The sequence below is a fragment of the Notolepis coatsorum genome (genome assembly GCF_963971535.1).
Source record: "Notolepis coatsorum genome assembly, chromosome: 12".
In the NCBI taxonomy this organism is placed as follows: domain Eukaryota; kingdom Metazoa; phylum Chordata; class Actinopteri; order Aulopiformes; family Paralepididae; genus Notolepis; species Notolepis coatsorum.
In genome coordinates, this window is record NC_140176.1 from 85,915,687 (window position 1) to 85,934,578 (window position 18,892).

The 18,892-nt window shown below is 47.8% G+C and overlaps 1 protein-coding gene across 1 annotated transcript in view; it reads left to right on the forward strand.

Annotated features, from left to right (window-relative positions):
* Positions 1-359: 359 nt before the first annotated feature.
* The window catches only part of lrrc30a (leucine rich repeat containing 30a), a gene marked incomplete at its 5' end in the record, with an annotated part of 44,437 nt that continues 25,904 nt past the window's right edge, over positions 360-18,892 (forward strand). Inside the window, 3 exons of the mRNA XM_084325926.1 lie at positions 360-497; positions 1,117-1,248; positions 18,234-18,347. Of these exons, the coding sequence (XP_084182052.1) occupies positions 360-497; positions 1,117-1,248; positions 18,234-18,347 (384 nt within the window). The remainder of the gene's footprint in view (positions 498-1,116; positions 1,249-18,233; positions 18,348-18,892) is intronic.

Consider the following 18,892-nt stretch of genomic DNA (forward strand, 5'->3'; position numbering starts at 1 on the left):
AAAACATTAAGGCTATCAAGGCCCAGTACAACCACAGTCTGACACTGTTGACCACTATAGGAGCTGCCCAGTACAACCACAGTCTGACACTGTTGACCACTAGGAGCTGCCCAGTACAACCACAGTCTGACACTGTTGACCACTAGGAGCTGCCCAGTACAACCAGCTGGGAGTTCACAGCTGGGAGTTCACAGGAGTTCACAGTTCCCTCTCTTCTCCCACACAGATATTCCGAGCCAGCCAGTCCAGGGTTTGGAACAAACAACCTTCTGAAAGTTTTTCTGATTGTAAGGAGACCGCAGGGAGGAGGCCCAGAGATGGGAGGCAAGGCCTCTAAAGAGGAGGAGGAGGAGGAGGGGTCAGGGGAGAAGAGGAGGCAGTCGTCCAGGAGGAGCGCTGGGAGAGAAGACAGTCTGACGTCAGCAGAGAGAATCAGACGCCACACCGTCATACGGTTTGGATACAGTGTCCTGAGCCTGGCACGGAGAGGACTGAAGGTATTATTATTATTATGAATAATATTATTATTACTGTTATTAGTAGCATGACCTGTATTATTATTATATTGTTATTTTTATTATTATTAATAATAATATTATTACTGTTATTAGTAGTATCACTTGTATTATTATTATTTTATTATTATTTATTATTATTATTAATCATGTTATTAGTAGTATTACCAGTATTATTCATACGAATACATTATTATTATTATTATTATTATTATTATTGTAGGAGGCTCCAGAGACCTATGGTATTATTATTATTATTATTATTATTATTATTATTATTATATTATTATTATTATTATTATTATTATTATTATTATTATTATTATTATTATTATTATTATTATTATTATTATTATTATTATTATTATTATTATTACCAGTAGTAGTATTATTATGATTGTTATTAGTCGTATTACCAGTATTATTATTATTATTATTATTATTATTATTATTATTATTATTATTATTATTATTATTATTATTATTATTATTATTATTATTATTATTATTATTATTATTATTATTATTATTATTATTATTATTATTGTTATTATTATTATTATTATTCATAATTATAATAATAATATTATTATTATTGTAGGAGACTCCAGAGGAGCTATGGGAGCTGAGTGAGTTGCAGAAGTTGAACTTGTCTCTAAACAATCTGAAGAGTCTTCCTGCTCAAATCTCAGTCCTGACAAACCTGGTGGTCCTCAACCTCTGGGGCAACCAGGTATGTTGTGTGTGAGAGTGTGTGTGTTTGTTTATTTGTTTGTTTGTTAACACAATATCTGCCACGCAATATCAGCATCTTATAGTTCTACCGCCAACGCTGTAAACGGTGGGAGTCGGTGACCTTGTTTGCAGGGCTATAACTATTTAAATATTATAGCTATATCTGCAATACTATGGCCCATTCGACATCAGGGAATCTATCGTTCAAGATGTGGGAAAGTAATATTTTTTCCATTCATACATTGTCGTTAAAAAAAAAAGAATTATTATCTTTTTCCCCCTTCTTTTTTTCCGTTTTTCTCCCATCCCAATGTTAGTCGTTATGCCAATTCCCAATCCCCTTCCTGGTCGTTGCACACCCTACCCCCTACCGTCGGTCCGGGAGGGCGGAGACTATCACATGCTTCCTCCGACACTGTGATAGGGTGCCCACCTGTCCCGCGCATTGCGGGACAGTCCCGATATTGGGACGTTTGTCCCGCGTCCCGCTACAACAAAACAATGTCCCGCAATTCAAAGATAAAAAATAATAATAATAATATTATTATTTTTTTATTTTTATTTTTTATTTTTCAAAGATTATTATTATTATTATTTTTTTTTAAATGTTGTTAATTTAATGCCTCGTTCCAATACCCTCTTAAGGCGAGACACTGCAGGTGAATAGTCAAATAAACTTTTTTTGTTTATTTTGAGATTTTGTTATATTTTGCTTCCTAAACATGTCTTCTATGAAACTAGTGACAATAAAACGTCAATAACACACATTTAGTTGTTTATTTTACATCATTTTGCCTTATTGCATCCATAAATGTGCACATATCTAATGGGGAAGTGCCTCATTTGCATATATAAACATAAATTTCAGAAAACTTGCAATATATTTTTTCTTAGTTTATATGTACATAACAAATTTGGAAAGTTTCATAGTGATATCTATTCAAATATGTTTTGCCTATTAGGGGGTACTACACTGTACTACACTGTTTGTAGCCTCTGTGTAGTTCTGTTCAGTTCAATAACATCATTATTATTATTATTATTCAGTTATCAGGCATGTGTTTAGGTTGTCTATTACTAATGGTTTGATTAGGTATTGTGTTTGTAAATATCTGTATGTATGGCATTTTACAATACAGAACTTTGAAGGTGTTTTCCCAAAAATTTGTTTTAAGAGTTTTTCCTCATACTCTGAGCCAGAAATCTCCACTTCAGTAGCACTCACATACACCAAACCTTCCAGTTCTATTCATATCTATGTTCTGAAGGTATTTACAGAAGGGTTTGTTGATATCACATTCATACCCTGATTTATATCACATTTTATTCCTAAAAACATGGCGAAATATGGAATTTTACCATAAAAATGGACTGAATGGAGTATTTTCTGATTTATGGAGTGATGAAAAGAGATATCCAAAATCCCCTCTGTAATAACCTTTGGCTCTAATATGTCAACAAAATGAAACTATAATTTTGAAAATGGCTTTATCCAATGTTCAGATTTCTGTCCTGGAATTATATGCAAATTAGTGCATATTTAAGTAGATCATGCCTCATTTGCATATTTAAACATACAATTTAAGAAAACTTGTAATACAAAAAAGTCTTGTCTTAATATAAGTAATCAACTGGGGAAGTTTCATTGTGATATCTATTAGTTAATTTTTTTACCCTATTCACCTGCAGTGTCTCCCCTTAAATGTTAAAATAAAAAAATCGGGCGACGTCACAAACCAATGCATTGCGCAGCCGAGGCTACCGAGCAGCTCACTCGAGTCTTGCGAGTCGCGCTGCCTGTCACCTGTCCGAGCGGCCTGTATGCTTTACGCAACGCAGTTGTGCAATTTGCGAATCTGATTGGCCAGGTCATTTCTGGTCATGTGACATGTACGCCCAATCATGGGACCGCAAGTGTCTACACTGGTTAAGCTTAGGCGCTCTTTCGAAGTTGGTTAAGGTTAGAGTTTGTCTTAGAGCATGGCGATAGAACGCCTGCACTTCTTTCGACGGTTAAGCTTAGGCACTCTTTCGAAGTTGGTTAAGGTTAGAGTTTGTCTTAGAGCATGGCGATAGAACGCCAGGTGCTTTGCAGGCTGTTCGATGCGGAAATGGGCAAAGACACAGCTCGTCACGCTATTGGGTGCACATGTCACATGACCAGAAATGTCAGTGGCCAATCAGATTCGCAAATCGCACAACTCTGTTGCGTAAAGCATACACGCGTCCGAGCGAGGCCGGGGCGCGTGTATGCTTTCCCCAACGCAGTTGTGTTTCCGGGTTCCTCTGATTGCCCACTGACCTATGCTATTACGCTCCCCTTTACACTCTCGCCTGAGATGTGTGAAGCACCAGCGGGGCGCGAGGTGGTGGTTTCTCCCCGGCTCCGTGCGCCTTGCTGCCGCCGGCTTGTCTCACATGACTCGGTCCAGCTCCAGCAGCAGCGGCTGTCTTCCGCCTGCGGTATCCTCCCTCCAGGCGGCTCGTTGTTGTGTGTCTTCTTAGGTTCGGCTACTGTACATGGAGATGAGACCCCCCGCCTCTCTCTCCATACAGTACCAGCAGCTGCAGGTCTGACGAGCACAAAGTTGCCAGTCGATAATTCTTGCTATTTAAAAATATTCCTCTTCTTCTCCCCCACTACTCCTCCAACGGGTGGTGGATGGTTTTATGTTGACGGTAGATGGGGAAACACAACTAACACTCGTCTTTATTAAAAGTTGTTTCCGGTTTTCCCACGAGAATGCACGCCTGGTTGCGTCTATTATGGAGAGACAGGCGGGGGGTCTCATCTCCATGTACAGTAGCCGATCCGAAGACACACAACAACAGACAGCTCAGTGATTGAAACCTACGTGTTTGTGCGACCATGTCGACCTGAACAATGGGGGATAATAATAAGAACGAGCCGCCTCGGAGGGAGGATACCGCAGGCGGAAGACGGCCGCTGCTGCTGGAGCTGGACCGAGTCATGTGAGACAAGCCGGCGGCAGCAAGGCGCACGGAGCCGGGGAGAAACCACCGCCTCGCCTCGCTGGTGCTTCACAGCGCGTCTCAGGCGAGAGTGTAAAGGGGGGCGTAATAGCATATGTAGCAGGGTGGATTATCCCTGCTTTATGGGAGTGGTTGTACACGGCCACCTGGTAGCGGGATGCAGTAGAGCTTAGTCTAACTGGACCCCAGTCTTTAGGCCAGGAACGTCGAACTGGAGGTCGAGCAGCAGGAGCGGATGGGGCCTAGGATTCACTGACCTAGGGGTGGTACTCTGGTCCTTCTTTCCCTCCAGGGCGATCAGCAGTAGCTCCCCACACACCCTCACTTCCCCCAGTACTTCCTTTAGCCCTCCCACACCTGATGGCAGTAAGATGGATAATGGTTTTCGCTCCCCAAAGCAGTACCCTTCCTTAATGATCTGTAGAGACCCTTAACAATGAAATATGGGTGAAGGTGGGGAAAAGGGTTAAATGATAATTACCCGGGCAAAAAGGGTTATGACACAGACTCAGTAATAGACACACACACAGTGTTCCCATTCAGTAATTGTTTAGTGTTTCAAGTCTGATTCCAGTTACAATTAAATACCGTCTCCTTCAAGTTAATTACACCCTGGGCACCAAGTGCTCTCGCTCTGTAACACAGACTAACGTGCTTCCCACAATGGGCTAGACACAGTATCAAGACCTTCCCTTTAAGGGTTTACATATACCGTTCCACGACTCCAAATGGGGGGAGAGAGGGGGAGGAAAAGGGAAGGGATAAAAGGGTTCACTGAATGGGAATTTTATAAAGTAACACACATGTTATGACACTCAAAAGAACTTAACAGTGGGCCCACATTAGCAAATAAAAGTCCTAGCTAAAGCCGGCTTTTTCCCCAAAACAATAAATGGTTGGGGCGCCCCTAGACACTGCTGCCAGCGTTCGTTCAAAGCACCGTTTATCTTCGCCCTTAGAGAGCCTGCGATAACGTTTCAGCACTCAAAGCGCCGCTGTACTTATCCGAGATGGCGGGCCCACTCTCACCACCACTCGTCCGGGTGGTAAGATGGCCGTCGGGAGATCCCGCGATAACAGCCAGCAGGGCGGGGTAGACGCTGGCAGGTGAGCTGCTGGGGCAACGGCGTGGAGGGGCGGGAGGAGCGTGCAGTGTAGTGGCGTCCTCTGCTGGCTGAAGAGGCGTCCTCTGCTGGGCTGAAGAGGCGTCCTCTGCTGGCGGAAGAGGCGAGCCGACACGCGGGCTAAGCTGTGGTGCTAACCTAAACACAGCTAAACTGTGGGTCGTGGTGAACCCTCCTGCTGACGCCTATACACAGCTAACGCAAGGTGGACAATATCTACCACCTGGTCTTCGGCGCTGCTCGCCTGTTGGTTCATTCACAGTGTCTCGGGCACATGAACCAAACGCTAAGCTACCGCATACACTAGTATAATCCGTGGTGTAACTGAGTTTACTCCTTTCTCTGTGGCATTAATCAAACACTCCGCTATCGCCTGTATTTCTATAATAACCCGGGTTGTAGCAGAGTCTATCCCTCTCACGCTTGCTTCCACAGGGCTCTCCGAAGGCGACGTCTGAACACGTCTGAGTCCCACGTCGAAGAGAGCTTCCTCTGTGTTCCGCTCCCCGGTGAACTCTCGTCTTCCTCGTCTCCTTTCCTCTCTGCCAGCCTGCCACCACCGCCCCCTGCCGGTGCCTGCAATCCTGTCCCGTTATGAGACACCCAAGGTTAGAAAAGGAGGATCCAGGGCAGCAAGTTAATAATCCATATTCAGGCCGGGGTGATCAAAGAGAACCTCGCATTATTTGTCCGGGCAGGATATCAAAGAGAACCACTGGTTACACGCGGCCGGGGCAGCTGTGTGTGTGACGTCAGTCACTCGAGTAGTCAGAAGAAAGACCGCCAATATTACTGATACAAGTTTTTTAGCTAGCTAAGAAAAACAAGGAAATGGAGGCAAAAGAAAAGAGACTTTGCTCATATAACAGAGACTGGGACAAGAAGTATACGTGGCTGAGATCCGTTTCAGATGATCCCCAAAAGGTAGAATGCAGGATCTGCCACAGGAGCTTCACCATCACCCATGGAGGAGAGGGGGACGTTAAGAGGCTCGGGGAGCGTCACGTATAGTTGTTCAGAGGAGCGCCTCTTCAGCAAGTCTGGCCCGACTACTATTGAGAACTGAATCAGAGGGTCGGTTTGTTATAATAACAGAATACACAGGGAGTGGAGGTGAGTGTCTCAAATGCCTTCATTGTCACCAGTTGGTATCCCGTTATTATTATTATCAGTGTTGGTGGCGCAGTGGCTATAGTGTGTCATCTTGTGCTGCACTGATGCTTGTTGTGACTGTGACTGTTAGTGTTGTCAAAAATATCGAAAAATGGATACATATCGATTCTGAATATTTAAAACGCTTTCAATACTCATTTCCGGAAATATCGTTATTTTCTGCAGTATCGATACCAGCTGGCTTGCTCGCAGTGTTCTACCGCAAGTTGTTGACAGACAGACACACGCTGTTGCAGAGCACGCTTGCCCCTCCTCCTCCTCCCCCTCAGAGACCCTCCCCCTCACAGACATGTCTTCAGTTTGTAAACAAAGATTTTAGCTCCGAAGATGGCAAGTGCTTGTGGATAAAGAAAACAGCAGAAGTGCTGTTTGGAAGTACTTTGGGTTTGAAGTAAACGACGAAGGAAAAGCTAAAGATGCCACAATGCCCATTTGCAAGCGTTGTTACAGAGCTGTGCCAACGATACAGCTATTAGCTAACGTTAGCTAGTCGTTCCTCCGTTAGCTTATGCTAGCTAGCTGGCCACCTTTATAATTACTTCATGGAAATGGAGTAACGTTAAGTCGAGTTCATTCATACTACACTAGTACACGTATGAACTCGACATAACGTTACCCCGTTTCCATGAAGTGTTTATGTTATCCATGAAGCAATCTTGTTGAAAATGTAATGTTAATAAATGCTCCGAGCATAGCTCCGGAGAAATCTCTCTCTCTCTCTCTCTCTCTCTCTCTCTCTCTCTCTCTCTCTCTCTCTCTCTCTCTCTCTCTCTCGCCGTCATGAAAATTGTTGTAGTTGTTGTTTTAACCAAATAAAAGCAGCAGCACTATTGCATAACTGAGTCATGTTTGCTATGTATTTCTTTCTTTAGGGGAGTTTGTTTCACAGTTTTAGCATGATGTTTTATAGATGGCTAGGTTAAACAGGTGTTTGTTTGAGGGGTTTGATTTAGATTAGATAATTTAGTTATTTTTAAATGTCTGATCTAAAGATAAACAAAGGGTTTTAAAAGTGTTATATTTATCTTCTCTTATAGTACCAGAGAGAAGCTGAGGAGAATCAACCAGCAACAAAAGCAACATTTGTTAAAAAAATATAAATATAACTACACACCCTCAAGACCCCTACGCTCTGCATCTTCTGGCCGCCTCAGACCTACTCCTATCCAAGCTCCGGGAGGGTCATCAAAGAGAAGTCGCCTATTCTCAGTCCTTGCCCCACAATGGTGGAATGAACTACCCACCCCAGTTAGGACAGCCGAATCACGTCCAATCTTTCGCCGTCGACTAAAGACGCACTTCTTCAACCATTATCAGAATAAAAAAAAAAAGAAAAAAACTATAAAAAAAAAAAATCTAACCCTAACTAACCGTACTGTCATGCACTTGTCCTAATAAACTAACCTACACTGTAGCACTCAACACTTTGATGAACATTGTTGCACAGCTGATAGAGTTGTGCCCTTCCTGATGGCTTGTCGTACAGAACTTGTAAGTCGCTTTGGATAAAAGCGTCAGCTAAATGACTAAATGTAAATGTAAATGTATATATATACATATATATTTATTTTTTATTTATTTTTTGGTATCGAAAATGGTATCGAATATCGATACTTTTCAAGGTATCGTATCGAAGTCGAAATTCCAGTATCGTGACAACACTAGTGACTAGTGCACTTTCCCGGAGACAGGTTTAGAACTTAAGTCGTACAGTAATAATGGAGCATGTTGTACAGTGGGTGAGACTCCCCTCCTCCTCTGTCACAAAACGCCAATGTTCCCTGGAGAGTGCACATGTTCCTGTTTGCATAGGATTAACACTTTGGTTGCCTAAGGTTAAATTAATGATATACCATAGATTGCCAGCGCTATTTGTCTATGGAGAAAGTCCCCTTCTTTGCAGGGCTATAACTTTTTAAATTCTATTGCTACATTGCCATTATTAGGGCCCATTCAAAGTCCTATATGTATTGTTCATTGTGTAGCAACGTTAAACTTTTTCATTCACATATTCATAGTAAAGTATGGTCTAATGTATAAGTATGTTTTCATCTCTTTCTGCAGCTTTCTCCAGAACGTGATATATAGCCCCAAATGCATTATATTGATGATGAAATACAGTTTGATGGCAATCAGCGCGATATAAAAAATTCCAACTAGACGTAATTCTAGAAGTTACTACACGTCATCTGATGTTGACCGGATGGGCGAGGGGGCGTTTATAATTCCGTGGGCAGCGTTATACCAATCATCTAATGTGGGTCAAATGTTGATAATATCAGTTATTATCGAAGACGGTAACGTTACACGCTGAAACTCACCCCAGTCTCCGCGCGCCGTTGGGCGATCATCGTCGAGTAGAAATTTTATCATTATGGGATATATTATTACCCGGTCCATCTCCAGCTTGTATAATGGTATATACGTCCAAATCATGTTGTTTATCGAGTTATTGGCAATCGATCGCTATGTAGAGTGACGAGCTAGAGTCACGGGACATGTACCGAGTGGCCGGAAGCAATACGGACGTCTAGCAAAACCTCTAATGCGCTTCCTGTTAAGCGCTTGCGCCGATCGGCCACCAGATGGCGCTCCTGAACCGCCAGAGAGCTCATTGGGTCCTGCTGGTGGATCTCAGGCCAGCGGAGGGACATTATGAATCCGATCGCAGATTTTTGAAATATTGATATAAAGACGACGTACAGCGTCCCCCGGCAACTTTAGCATGGCCAGCAAAGACGTCTAAAGACGGCTCCCGGCAGTCAAAGTGTTAATGGAGTGATTTTATCAGCTTACCAAGATTGATGGTTACCTGCTTAATGATGAAAGTGTGATTAAATAAAGATGTTGGTGACATAGACAGTAGGGCTGAGAAGGTGATTGGTGAAGCATCTATACAGTTTAATAAGATTAATAACTAAATGTGCTATATATAGCCTACCGTCTGCGTGGAATATGAAATAAAGGCATTTAAATAATAAATACATTTCTTTAATTTTAATTAGCAATAAAAAAAACAATTTAAATACTTTTTTTTACCTACGTGTCCCGCATTGTCCCGCAAAAGCAGTGCTGCTGTCCTGCGACTGAACCATTTTGACCTGGTCAGCCTAACATGTGTACCCAGCCCACTGCTTCTTTTCACCTGGCAGTGCGGACTTTTCACTGGGGGAGTGTAACGTGTGGAAGGTCACACTACCTCTCCTAGATCCTTCCCTTGCTGTGCAGGCGCCCCGACCAAACTGTAGGAGTCGCTGTTTACAATGACCAGGACCCACCCTCGCCGGGTTTCCCACCCGCTAACACTGCCAATTGTGTTAGTATGGACGGTCGGCCAACCCGGAAGCACCACAGCTGGATTCGATTCCACTGTCTCTGTGGTGGTAGACAGATGCTTAGTCCGCTGCACTACCCGGCCGCCCTACATTGTCATTTTATACCGTGGTGAATATAAGTATAGTTTTAGAGTCATCTGGGGTAATTCCTAGAACGCTAGTTATAGGCTGCGATGCATAATACTTAACACATTGACCGCCACAGCAGGGGGCGCTGATACCCCATTCATTGCCAGGTCTTTATTCAATGGATATAGTTTTAGACTGTGACATTTGCGAGTGCTTAAAATATATCTTATATTATATCTATGGGTCTAATATTAATAATTAATTAATTAATAATCTATGTGTCTCAGTGAGCTGCTTCTAGTCAACATTGCAGAGACAGATTATTTTTTCATCCGTACATTTCCGTTTTATACCGTTTTGAATAGAGTATGGTTTGGGTGTTTTCAGTAATTCCAGGAAAAGGCGAGAAAAATGCATTTGACTGTAATCCAGTCATCACGTTGTAAATTTTCGGCTGATTATCTAATCATCCTGAAATCAACACTAAATTATCACTATTATGTCTCCTCGTCCATACATGAAATGACCATCGTAGCGGTACGCTCCCCCCCCCACCCCCACCGCAGCCAACGGTAAACAGCCATACACCATACATACACGGTCCACACAGATAGCTGTGATCGGGGTAGAAATAAATGTCAGATCAACGATCAAATTAATATATGATGTTCTTACCTTGTATCTGATGTAATGCAAAAGAGATAATCCAAATATCTTATCGCAATTCCAAATAATGCTTGTGGAGGTCCGCACCACACTACACACTCACAATGACGGGCGGGCGGGCGGAGTTACTGATGCCATCGTTGTATAGAAGTGGCTCACCTGAATATTTAAACCCCGCCCGCCCGGCTCAGATCGCCTCCTAAAAGACACAAGCCCATTTTCAATGAGATGCAATAGCTCCGCCTGGCAGTAGAGGGCGGTGTTGACCGCCAGCTCAGACAGGGTCTGAAGACTATACCAGCGGCTGCAGCTATGAATTATGAATAGATATAGCGAATAAACGATATAACGATCCCAAAAACGAGTAAACTCGTTATTGACGTTATTCGATTGGCAGCCAATAACGAGTAAATTCATTTTTGGCGGGGAATGTGTTAATCGATTGGCATTTCGTCCCTATACACGCTACAATACAAAATTCAAATGCATATGATCGGTATACAGTATATTATGTTCCATCATGCATGCAGGAAATGGGGGGGGGGGTCGTTTATGATTAATTGATTGTCAATAACGGCATTCGTTAGTACAACTGCATACGTTGATCAGATGGATTGCAATGATAGAAATGGACAATCAAGCTGGAATTAACGTTAGATTGCTCTTACCTCTAGCCGGTGAGACTGCAGAAAGAATATTCCAATTATTTGATTGCCATCCGCTAGATCTGTGAGGTTTGGTCCGCTCCCCGCCACACGCTCCGTTCCTTTAAGGTACTATGTTGATTAATGCATTCCCCGCCACGCGCTCCGTTCCTTTAAGGTGCCGTGTTGATTGGTGCTTTCCCCGCCACACGCTTTTGGAGCAAGTGTCAATCTCATCCCGCAGCTGTCACAGCTTGTAATTAGCGCCCCTGAAGGCTTTATATACTCAGACCTCCTTACTATCGATGTTGGGTCGTTCTGAAATACACCTGCATATACCTGCCTTCCCCGTCGCTGTTCCTGTCTTTTTGCTCTCCAGGACCTTTTGTGGAGAACCGCTGTGGAGAACCTGGTTCCCCGTTCGGAGCTGCGCCTCGTTATTTGCCCGCTTTTCGCGTTGCGCTCTGGTGAGTTTTTGGAAACAGTCTTTTTGGATTATCAGTTTTTTGTGTGTTTGGTGAACACCGAAGAAATCCCGTTTTTGTTTGTACTGGACTCACCTACTTTTTGTGTTAGATTAACACTGAAGATTACCGTATTGTTTTTCTCTGGACTCAGCTAACTTGTGTGTGGTACACCGAAGATCAAGTCACTTGGATTAATACTGGACCAGTCACCTCTCTGCCTCTGTGTGTTCGTTGGGCTAACTCTGATTTCTCTCTCTCTCCGTTTCCACCGGGAGTGAAAGCTGGGAGTATCTGCAGAGCCGCTTCAACGTCACTTGCCAATTCCTCACCACTACCTACTGGGAGTATCTGCAGAGCCGCTACATCGTCACATGCCAGATCCCCGTTTGTTCGATTGCTGTACTTCATCCATCTTGTGACTCTGTAAATAAATACGCCCTAGCTTTGGCTAACTCTGAACTTCCTCTCTGTGCCGTTGCGTTTGAGGTCGGTTACAAACCATAACATTACGACCCAACCATGACGACCTCAGCCGACACAGAGAGGGTCAGAACAGCGTTGGCGGTCCAGATAGAGTTAACCAACGACCACAGCCTACAGCTAGGTGCGGCTGCGGCTGCTGTACAGGAGCTCCGAGACCAGGTCCTGCCTATTCAGGGGTCCCTTGGCTCTCTGGCTAGCCAGCAGTCTAATATTCTCCACCAATTACAAGCGCTGAGTGAAACCGTTAACACCTTGCTTGTAACCCCACTTACTTCAGGAGCCTCGGCCGGAGCATCACCCGCAGCCCTGGCAGGCCCCGCGCCTCCCGATCCCGCACCTCGGGAGCCCCGTCTCTCCGAACCACGGTTGTTCGATGGTAACTTCGAGGATTGTGCCACATTCATCATGCAATGTGAGTTGGTTTTTCGTCATCAACCTAGCCGATTCACTTCAAGGGGAGCCCAAGTGGCTTACATGACTAACTTGCTCTCAGGCCGGGCAGCCCAGTGGGTCACTGCCTCCTGGGCAATGGGGGCTGATTTCTGTTTTTCCTACCCAGACTTCGTGGCTAAGCTCCGCAGGGTTTTCCACCACCCAGCCCGTGTCCAGGACCCTGGAGCCCGGTTGGGTACCTTCCGGCAGGGCAGTGGCGGGGTCACCGACTACGTGCTGGAGTTCAGACTGGCGGCAACGGAGAGCGGTTGGAACGATCAAGCGCTTCGTCTCACCTTCATGAGGGGGCTCAACGACGCTGTCAGGGACCAGCTCGCGACCCGTGAGGAACCTGAGTCCCTCGAGGACCTGTTCAGCCTCGCCATTCGCATCGACGGACGCCTCCAGGAGAGAAGACGTGAGAGAACCCGACAGGGACCTCCAGAGGTTCTCCAGACCCCCCGTACTCGTGACGGTACTGCGGGCCGCCCTGCTCCCAACACGACTGGTGGCTCTTTCCCCTCCCGTTCGGTGCCCGGGGAGGAACCCATGGAGCTGGGACGTTCACGTCATCTTAGCCAAGCTGAACGGGAGGCGAGGTTCAGGTCCGGCCTTTGCCTCTACTGCGGTCGGGATGGACACCGTAACGCCAACTGCCCCACCCGGCCAAAAGACCAGGCTCGCCGGGACCCCGGGACCCCGGGAGATCCTGGTGAGCCGTTTTTCTCGTTTCCAGAGCCGTGCACCACCTAGCCGTCTGATGAGCGTCACCCTGGCCTGGGCGGACCAACGGGCCACGGTGGAGGCACTCATTGACTCGGGGGCTGACGAGAGTTTCCTAGACTTCGAGTTTGCTACCCGGGCCAACATTCCACTTGAGGACCTAGTGAGGCCATTGGAGGTATTCGCATTGGACCAACACCGCCTGGCTGACATCACTCAACGCACCTGCCCTGTCCTGCTCACCATTGCTGGTAACCACGTTGAGAGACTCCAGTTTTTTATCACCAGATCCCCTCTTGTCCCAGTAGTCCTGGGCCGGCCCTGGCTCGCGCTGCACGAGCCCCACATCGCCTGGTCCTCCGGTACCATCAGGGGGTGGAGCTCCTCCTGTCATGCCCAGTGTCTTCAGGCGGCGTCCTGTCCCTCGCCCCGGAGATCCGTTTGTGAGCCGCTTCCGGACCTCTCAACCATACCCCCCGAGTACCACGACCTCATGGAGGTTTTCAGTAAGTCCAGGGCTCAGGCCCTTCCGCCTCACCGGCCTTACGACTGTGCCATCGACCTCCGCTCAGGGGCTCCCCTTCCCGGCAGCCGCCTCTACAGTCTGACCGTCCCTGAGAAGGCAGCGATGGATCAATACATCTCTGAGTCCTTGGAAGCAGGACTCATTCGGCCTTCCTCCTCTCCTGTGGCGGCCGGCTTCTTCTTTGTTGGGAAGAAGGACGGAGACCTTCGACCCTGCATCGACTATCGCCAGCTCAACGAGATCGCCATTAAGAACAAGTACCCTCTTCCTCTCATGAACTCCACCTTCGAGCCTCTCACCCAGGCTACCGTCTTTACCAAGCTGGACCTCCGGAGTGCCTACCATCTAGTCCGTATCCGAGAGGGCGATGAGTGGAGGACCGCCTTCAAGACTCCCAGGGGCCACTACCAGTACCTGGTTATGCCGTTCGGCCTCACCAACGCTCCGGCGGTATTCCAGGCGCTCATGAATGATGTCCTTCGTGACATGCTGGAGGAGTTTGTGGTAGTATACCTAGACGACATCCTCATCTTCTCCAAGACCCTCGAGGAACACATCCAGCATGTCCGCCGTGTGCTGGAGCGCCTCCTCCACAATCGGCTCTTCGTCAAGGCGGAGAAGTGCCGATTCCACTCCGACTCCGTCGATTACCTGGGCTTCATCGTGGAGAGAGGCTTGACCCGAGCTGATCCTCGCAAGATCCGGGCCGTGGAGGAGTGGCCAGAACCCACCTCTCGGAAGGAGTTACAGAGCTTCCTTGGGTTCGCCAACTTCTACCGAAGATTCATCCGGAACTACAGTCAAGTGGCGGAACCGCTTACCAGGCTGACCTCTCCCGCCCTGCCGTTCGACTGGTCCCCAACGGCGTGTGCTGCGTTCCGCTCCCTCAAGAAGAGGTTCACTTCCGCCCCGATCTTGCTCCATCCAGACCCCAAGAGACAGTTCATCGTAGAAGTGGACGCCTCGGATACTGGACTGGGAGCTATCTTATCCCAGCGGTCGGCAACAGACCAGAAGGTACATCCGTGCGCCTTCTACTCGCGTCGTTTCCTCCCTGCCGAGAGGAACTATGACATCGGCAATCGGGAGCTGCTGGCGGTTGTGGCTGCCTTGGAGGAGTGGCGTCATTGGCTAGAGGGGGCCGAGGAGCCATTTACCATTTGGACGGACCACAAGAACCTGACGTACATCCGTGCTTCCAAACGCCTCAATGGCCGGCAGGCAAGATGGGCCAGCTTCCTCAGTCGGTTCGACTTCTCGCTGACGTTTCGCCCTGGTTCCCGCAACACGAAGGTAGACTCCCTGTCCCGGTTACACTCCAAGGGGGCTCCAACCACTGAGGACCCGACTCCCATCCTCCCAGAGGCCAGGGTGGTAGGAGTAGTCACCTTGGGCATCGAGGGGGTGGTAAGGCGTGCCCTACGCTTCCATCGCGCTCCAGGCAATGTACCGGTTCATCGTCTCTTCGTCCCCGACTCGGTCCGGTCCCGGGTCCTCCAGTGGGGCCATACCAGCCGGTTCGCCTGCCACCCGGGCGTTCATCGCACGTTCTCCTTCCTGGCTCGTCGATTCTTGTGGCCCACCATGAGGAACGACGTCAAGGAGTTCGTACTGGCCTGCGCAGTCTGCGCCCGCAGCAAGGCCTCCCACCAGGCACCCTCCGGGCTATTGCAGCCGCTTCCCATTCCGAGCCGTCCTTGGTCACATGTGGCGCTGGACTTCGTCACAGGTCTTCCTTCTTCCCAGGGGAACACGTGCCTACTGACCGTGGTGGATCGGTTCAGCAAGGGGGTTCACCTCGTGGCCCTTCCCAAGCTTCCCTCTGCGGCCGAGACCGGGGGCACGTGTTTCGCCTCCATGGTTTTCCCCAGGACGTCGTCTCGGACCGGGGGCCCCAGTTCACTTCCCAGGTATGGCGGGCTTTTTGCAAGGGATTGGGGGCAACGGTCAGTCTTTCCTCTGGTTATCATCCCCAGACTAACGGACAAACGGAGAGGATGAACCAGAGTGTGGAGTCTGCTCTTCGGTGTGTGGCTGCCGAGAGACCAGCTTCTTGGAGCCGTTTCCTTCCCTGGGTCGAGTACTCCATCAACTCCATGGTCAGTTCCGCCACCGGCCTCTCACCCTTTGAGGTATCCCTGGGCTACCAACCCCCTCTTTTCCCTGCACAGGAGTCGGAGGTGGCAGTTCCCTCCGTACAGGACCACCTCGATCGGTGCCGTCGGGTCTGGGAGATCACCAGGACCGCGCTGCTCCGGTCATCGGAGCGCGCCAGTCGTGGGGCTGACCGGCGCCGGGTTCCTGCGCCGACGTACCACCCTGGGCAGAGGGTGTGGCTTTCCGCAAGGGACCTTCCACTTCGGTCCTCGGCCAAGAAGCTTAACCCCCGGTTCGTCGGTCCTTTTGAGGTTCTGAAGGTACTCAGTCCGGCGGCGGTGAGTCTTAAGCTTCCTGCGTCCATGCACATTCACCCCGTTTTCCATGTGTCCCGGGTTAAGCCTGTCTCTCTCAGTCCCCTGATGCCTCCTGCTCCGAAACCACCTCCTCCCGAGATGGTGGACGGTCACCCCCAGTGGTAGGTCCGCCGGTTGATGGGCGTTCGACGGCGGGGTCGGGGGTTCCAGTACCTGGTGGACTGGGAGGGGTACGGTCCGGAAGAACGGAGCTGGGTCTCCCGCCAGCTCATCGTGGATCCCGGCCTGATCGCCGACTTCCATCGTGCCCATCCGGGCGAGCCGGGTCGGGCTGGTCGCCGGGTGGCTCCCGTGGAGGGGGGGGGTACTGTGAGGTTTGGTCCGCTCCCCGCCACACGCTCCGTTCCTTTAAGGTACTATGTTGATTAATGCATTCCCCGCCACGTGCTCCGTTCCTTTAAGGTGCTGTGTTGATTGGTGCTTTCCCCGCCACACGCTTTTGGAGCAAGTGTCAATCTCATCCCGCAGCTGTCACAGCTTGTAATTAGCGCCCCTGAAGGCTTTATATACTCAGACCTCCTTACTATCGATGTTGGGTCGTTCTGAAATACACCTGCATATACCTGCCTTCCCCGTCGCTGTTCCTGTCTTTTTGCTCTCCAGGACCTTTTGTGGAGAACCGCTGTGGAGAACCTGGTTCCCCGTTCGGAGCTGCGCCTCGTTATCTGCCCGCTTTTCGCGTTGCGCTCTGGTGAGTTTTTGGAAACAGTCTTTTTGGATTATCAGTTTTTTGTGTGTTTGGTGAACACCGAAGAAATCCTTTTTTTGTTTGTACTGGACTCACCTACTTTTTGTGTTAGATTAACACTGAAGATTACCGTATTGTTTTTCTCTGGACTCAGCTAACTTGTGTGTGGTACACCGAAGATCAAGTCACTTGGATTAATACTGGACCAGTCACCTCTCTGCCTCTGTGTGTTCGTTGGGCTAACTCTGATTTCTCTCTCTCTCCGTTTCCACCGGGAGTGAAAGCTGGGAGTATCTGCAGAGCCGCTTCAATGTCACTTGCCAATTCCTCACCACTACCTACTGGGAGTATCTGCAGAGCCGCTACATCGTCACATGCCAGATCCCCGTTTGTTCGATTGCTGTACTTCATCCATCTTGTGACTCTGTAAATAAATACGCCCTAGCTTTGGCTAACTCTGAACTTCCTCTCTGTGCCGTTGCGTTTGATGTCGGTTACAAACCATAACAAGATCGTATTTCCATTTGGCCGACGCCATAAACTCCAAAAGCATATTGATTCTTGCGTCTCGAAGGCGATTCAATGCACTCGACTGTTCATCTGGATCCACGTTACAAGATAACTGGGCCCGCCCTATTTTAGTATATTTTGAACCGTTTGTCGTAGAGACTTGCGGGTTGCACCATTGTACTCAGTAGGGATATCCTCTTTCATTGGTCTGTTTGCCACGCCCACTATTATTAGACTCCGCCCACTTTGTATATTTTGAACCGTTTGTCGTAGAGACTCGCGAGAGGGGTTGTCGGACTAGGCAAGGAGATCCTCTCTCGGTGCACAGGCATCACCCACACTTTCACAATTTCCCCTGCGGAATTGTCTATTTTACAGTACTACTGTATATAATTATAATGTAGGAGAATATGTTGAAAATGTGTTTTAATGGCAGACATGGTCCAGGTTACAAAGTTGCAGAACAAGGACAGCTGCTTCATGTCAATCAGTGTAGCAGTTATGGCCTTTACTCTTCTACCTCTGATTTTAGTGCCCCCATCTCGACAACAGGGGTCATATTTCATAGGAAGCAGGTGCTTACATGATCTCTTGATGTCTATGATGCTCTAATGATCCAAAGGGATGTTAGATGATCCTAAGACAAATGTTTGGTAACACCCCCCTCCCCCCCAGCTGACGGCCCTCCCAGCAGAGATGGGTCTTCTGACCAGACTCAAGGTGCTGTTTGTCTACAGGAACAGATTGACTGAAGTCCCTGAAGAACTGGGAGCCTGTACTCAACTAGAGGTATTATAATGATACTACTACTACTACTACTACCACTGCTGCTGCTACTACTACTACTACTACCACTGCTGCTGCTACTACTACTACTACTACTACTACTACTACTACTACTACTACTACTACTACTACTACTACTACTACTACTACTACTACTACTACTGCTATAGACATTCATGTTATGAGTGGGCGTGCTGCCGGCCGGTAGCAAGATGGCCACCATTTGGCAATGTCGGTCTCTGTTGGCCAGCAGCGCGGGTGAGTCATCTAGTCTTTATATATATCTATGGTCCAGCCTACGCTAACAGGGGATAACAAGGGAACACACACAGGGGAAGGCTAAAAATAGGCTGCCAAATACGCTATCATGATAAGAGTAGGAGGAAATAAAAACGAGCTGATCCCAGGTCAACAAAAAATAGCCCAGATGCGAGAACAGCCACAGCCAGCAGCCTGTTAGATAAGATAAACTGGCTACTGGTAGCGTAGGGAGACTGGGTGTGTGTCAAGGGGTAAAAGTCACCAGGTGATTCTGCATCTGTAACCAC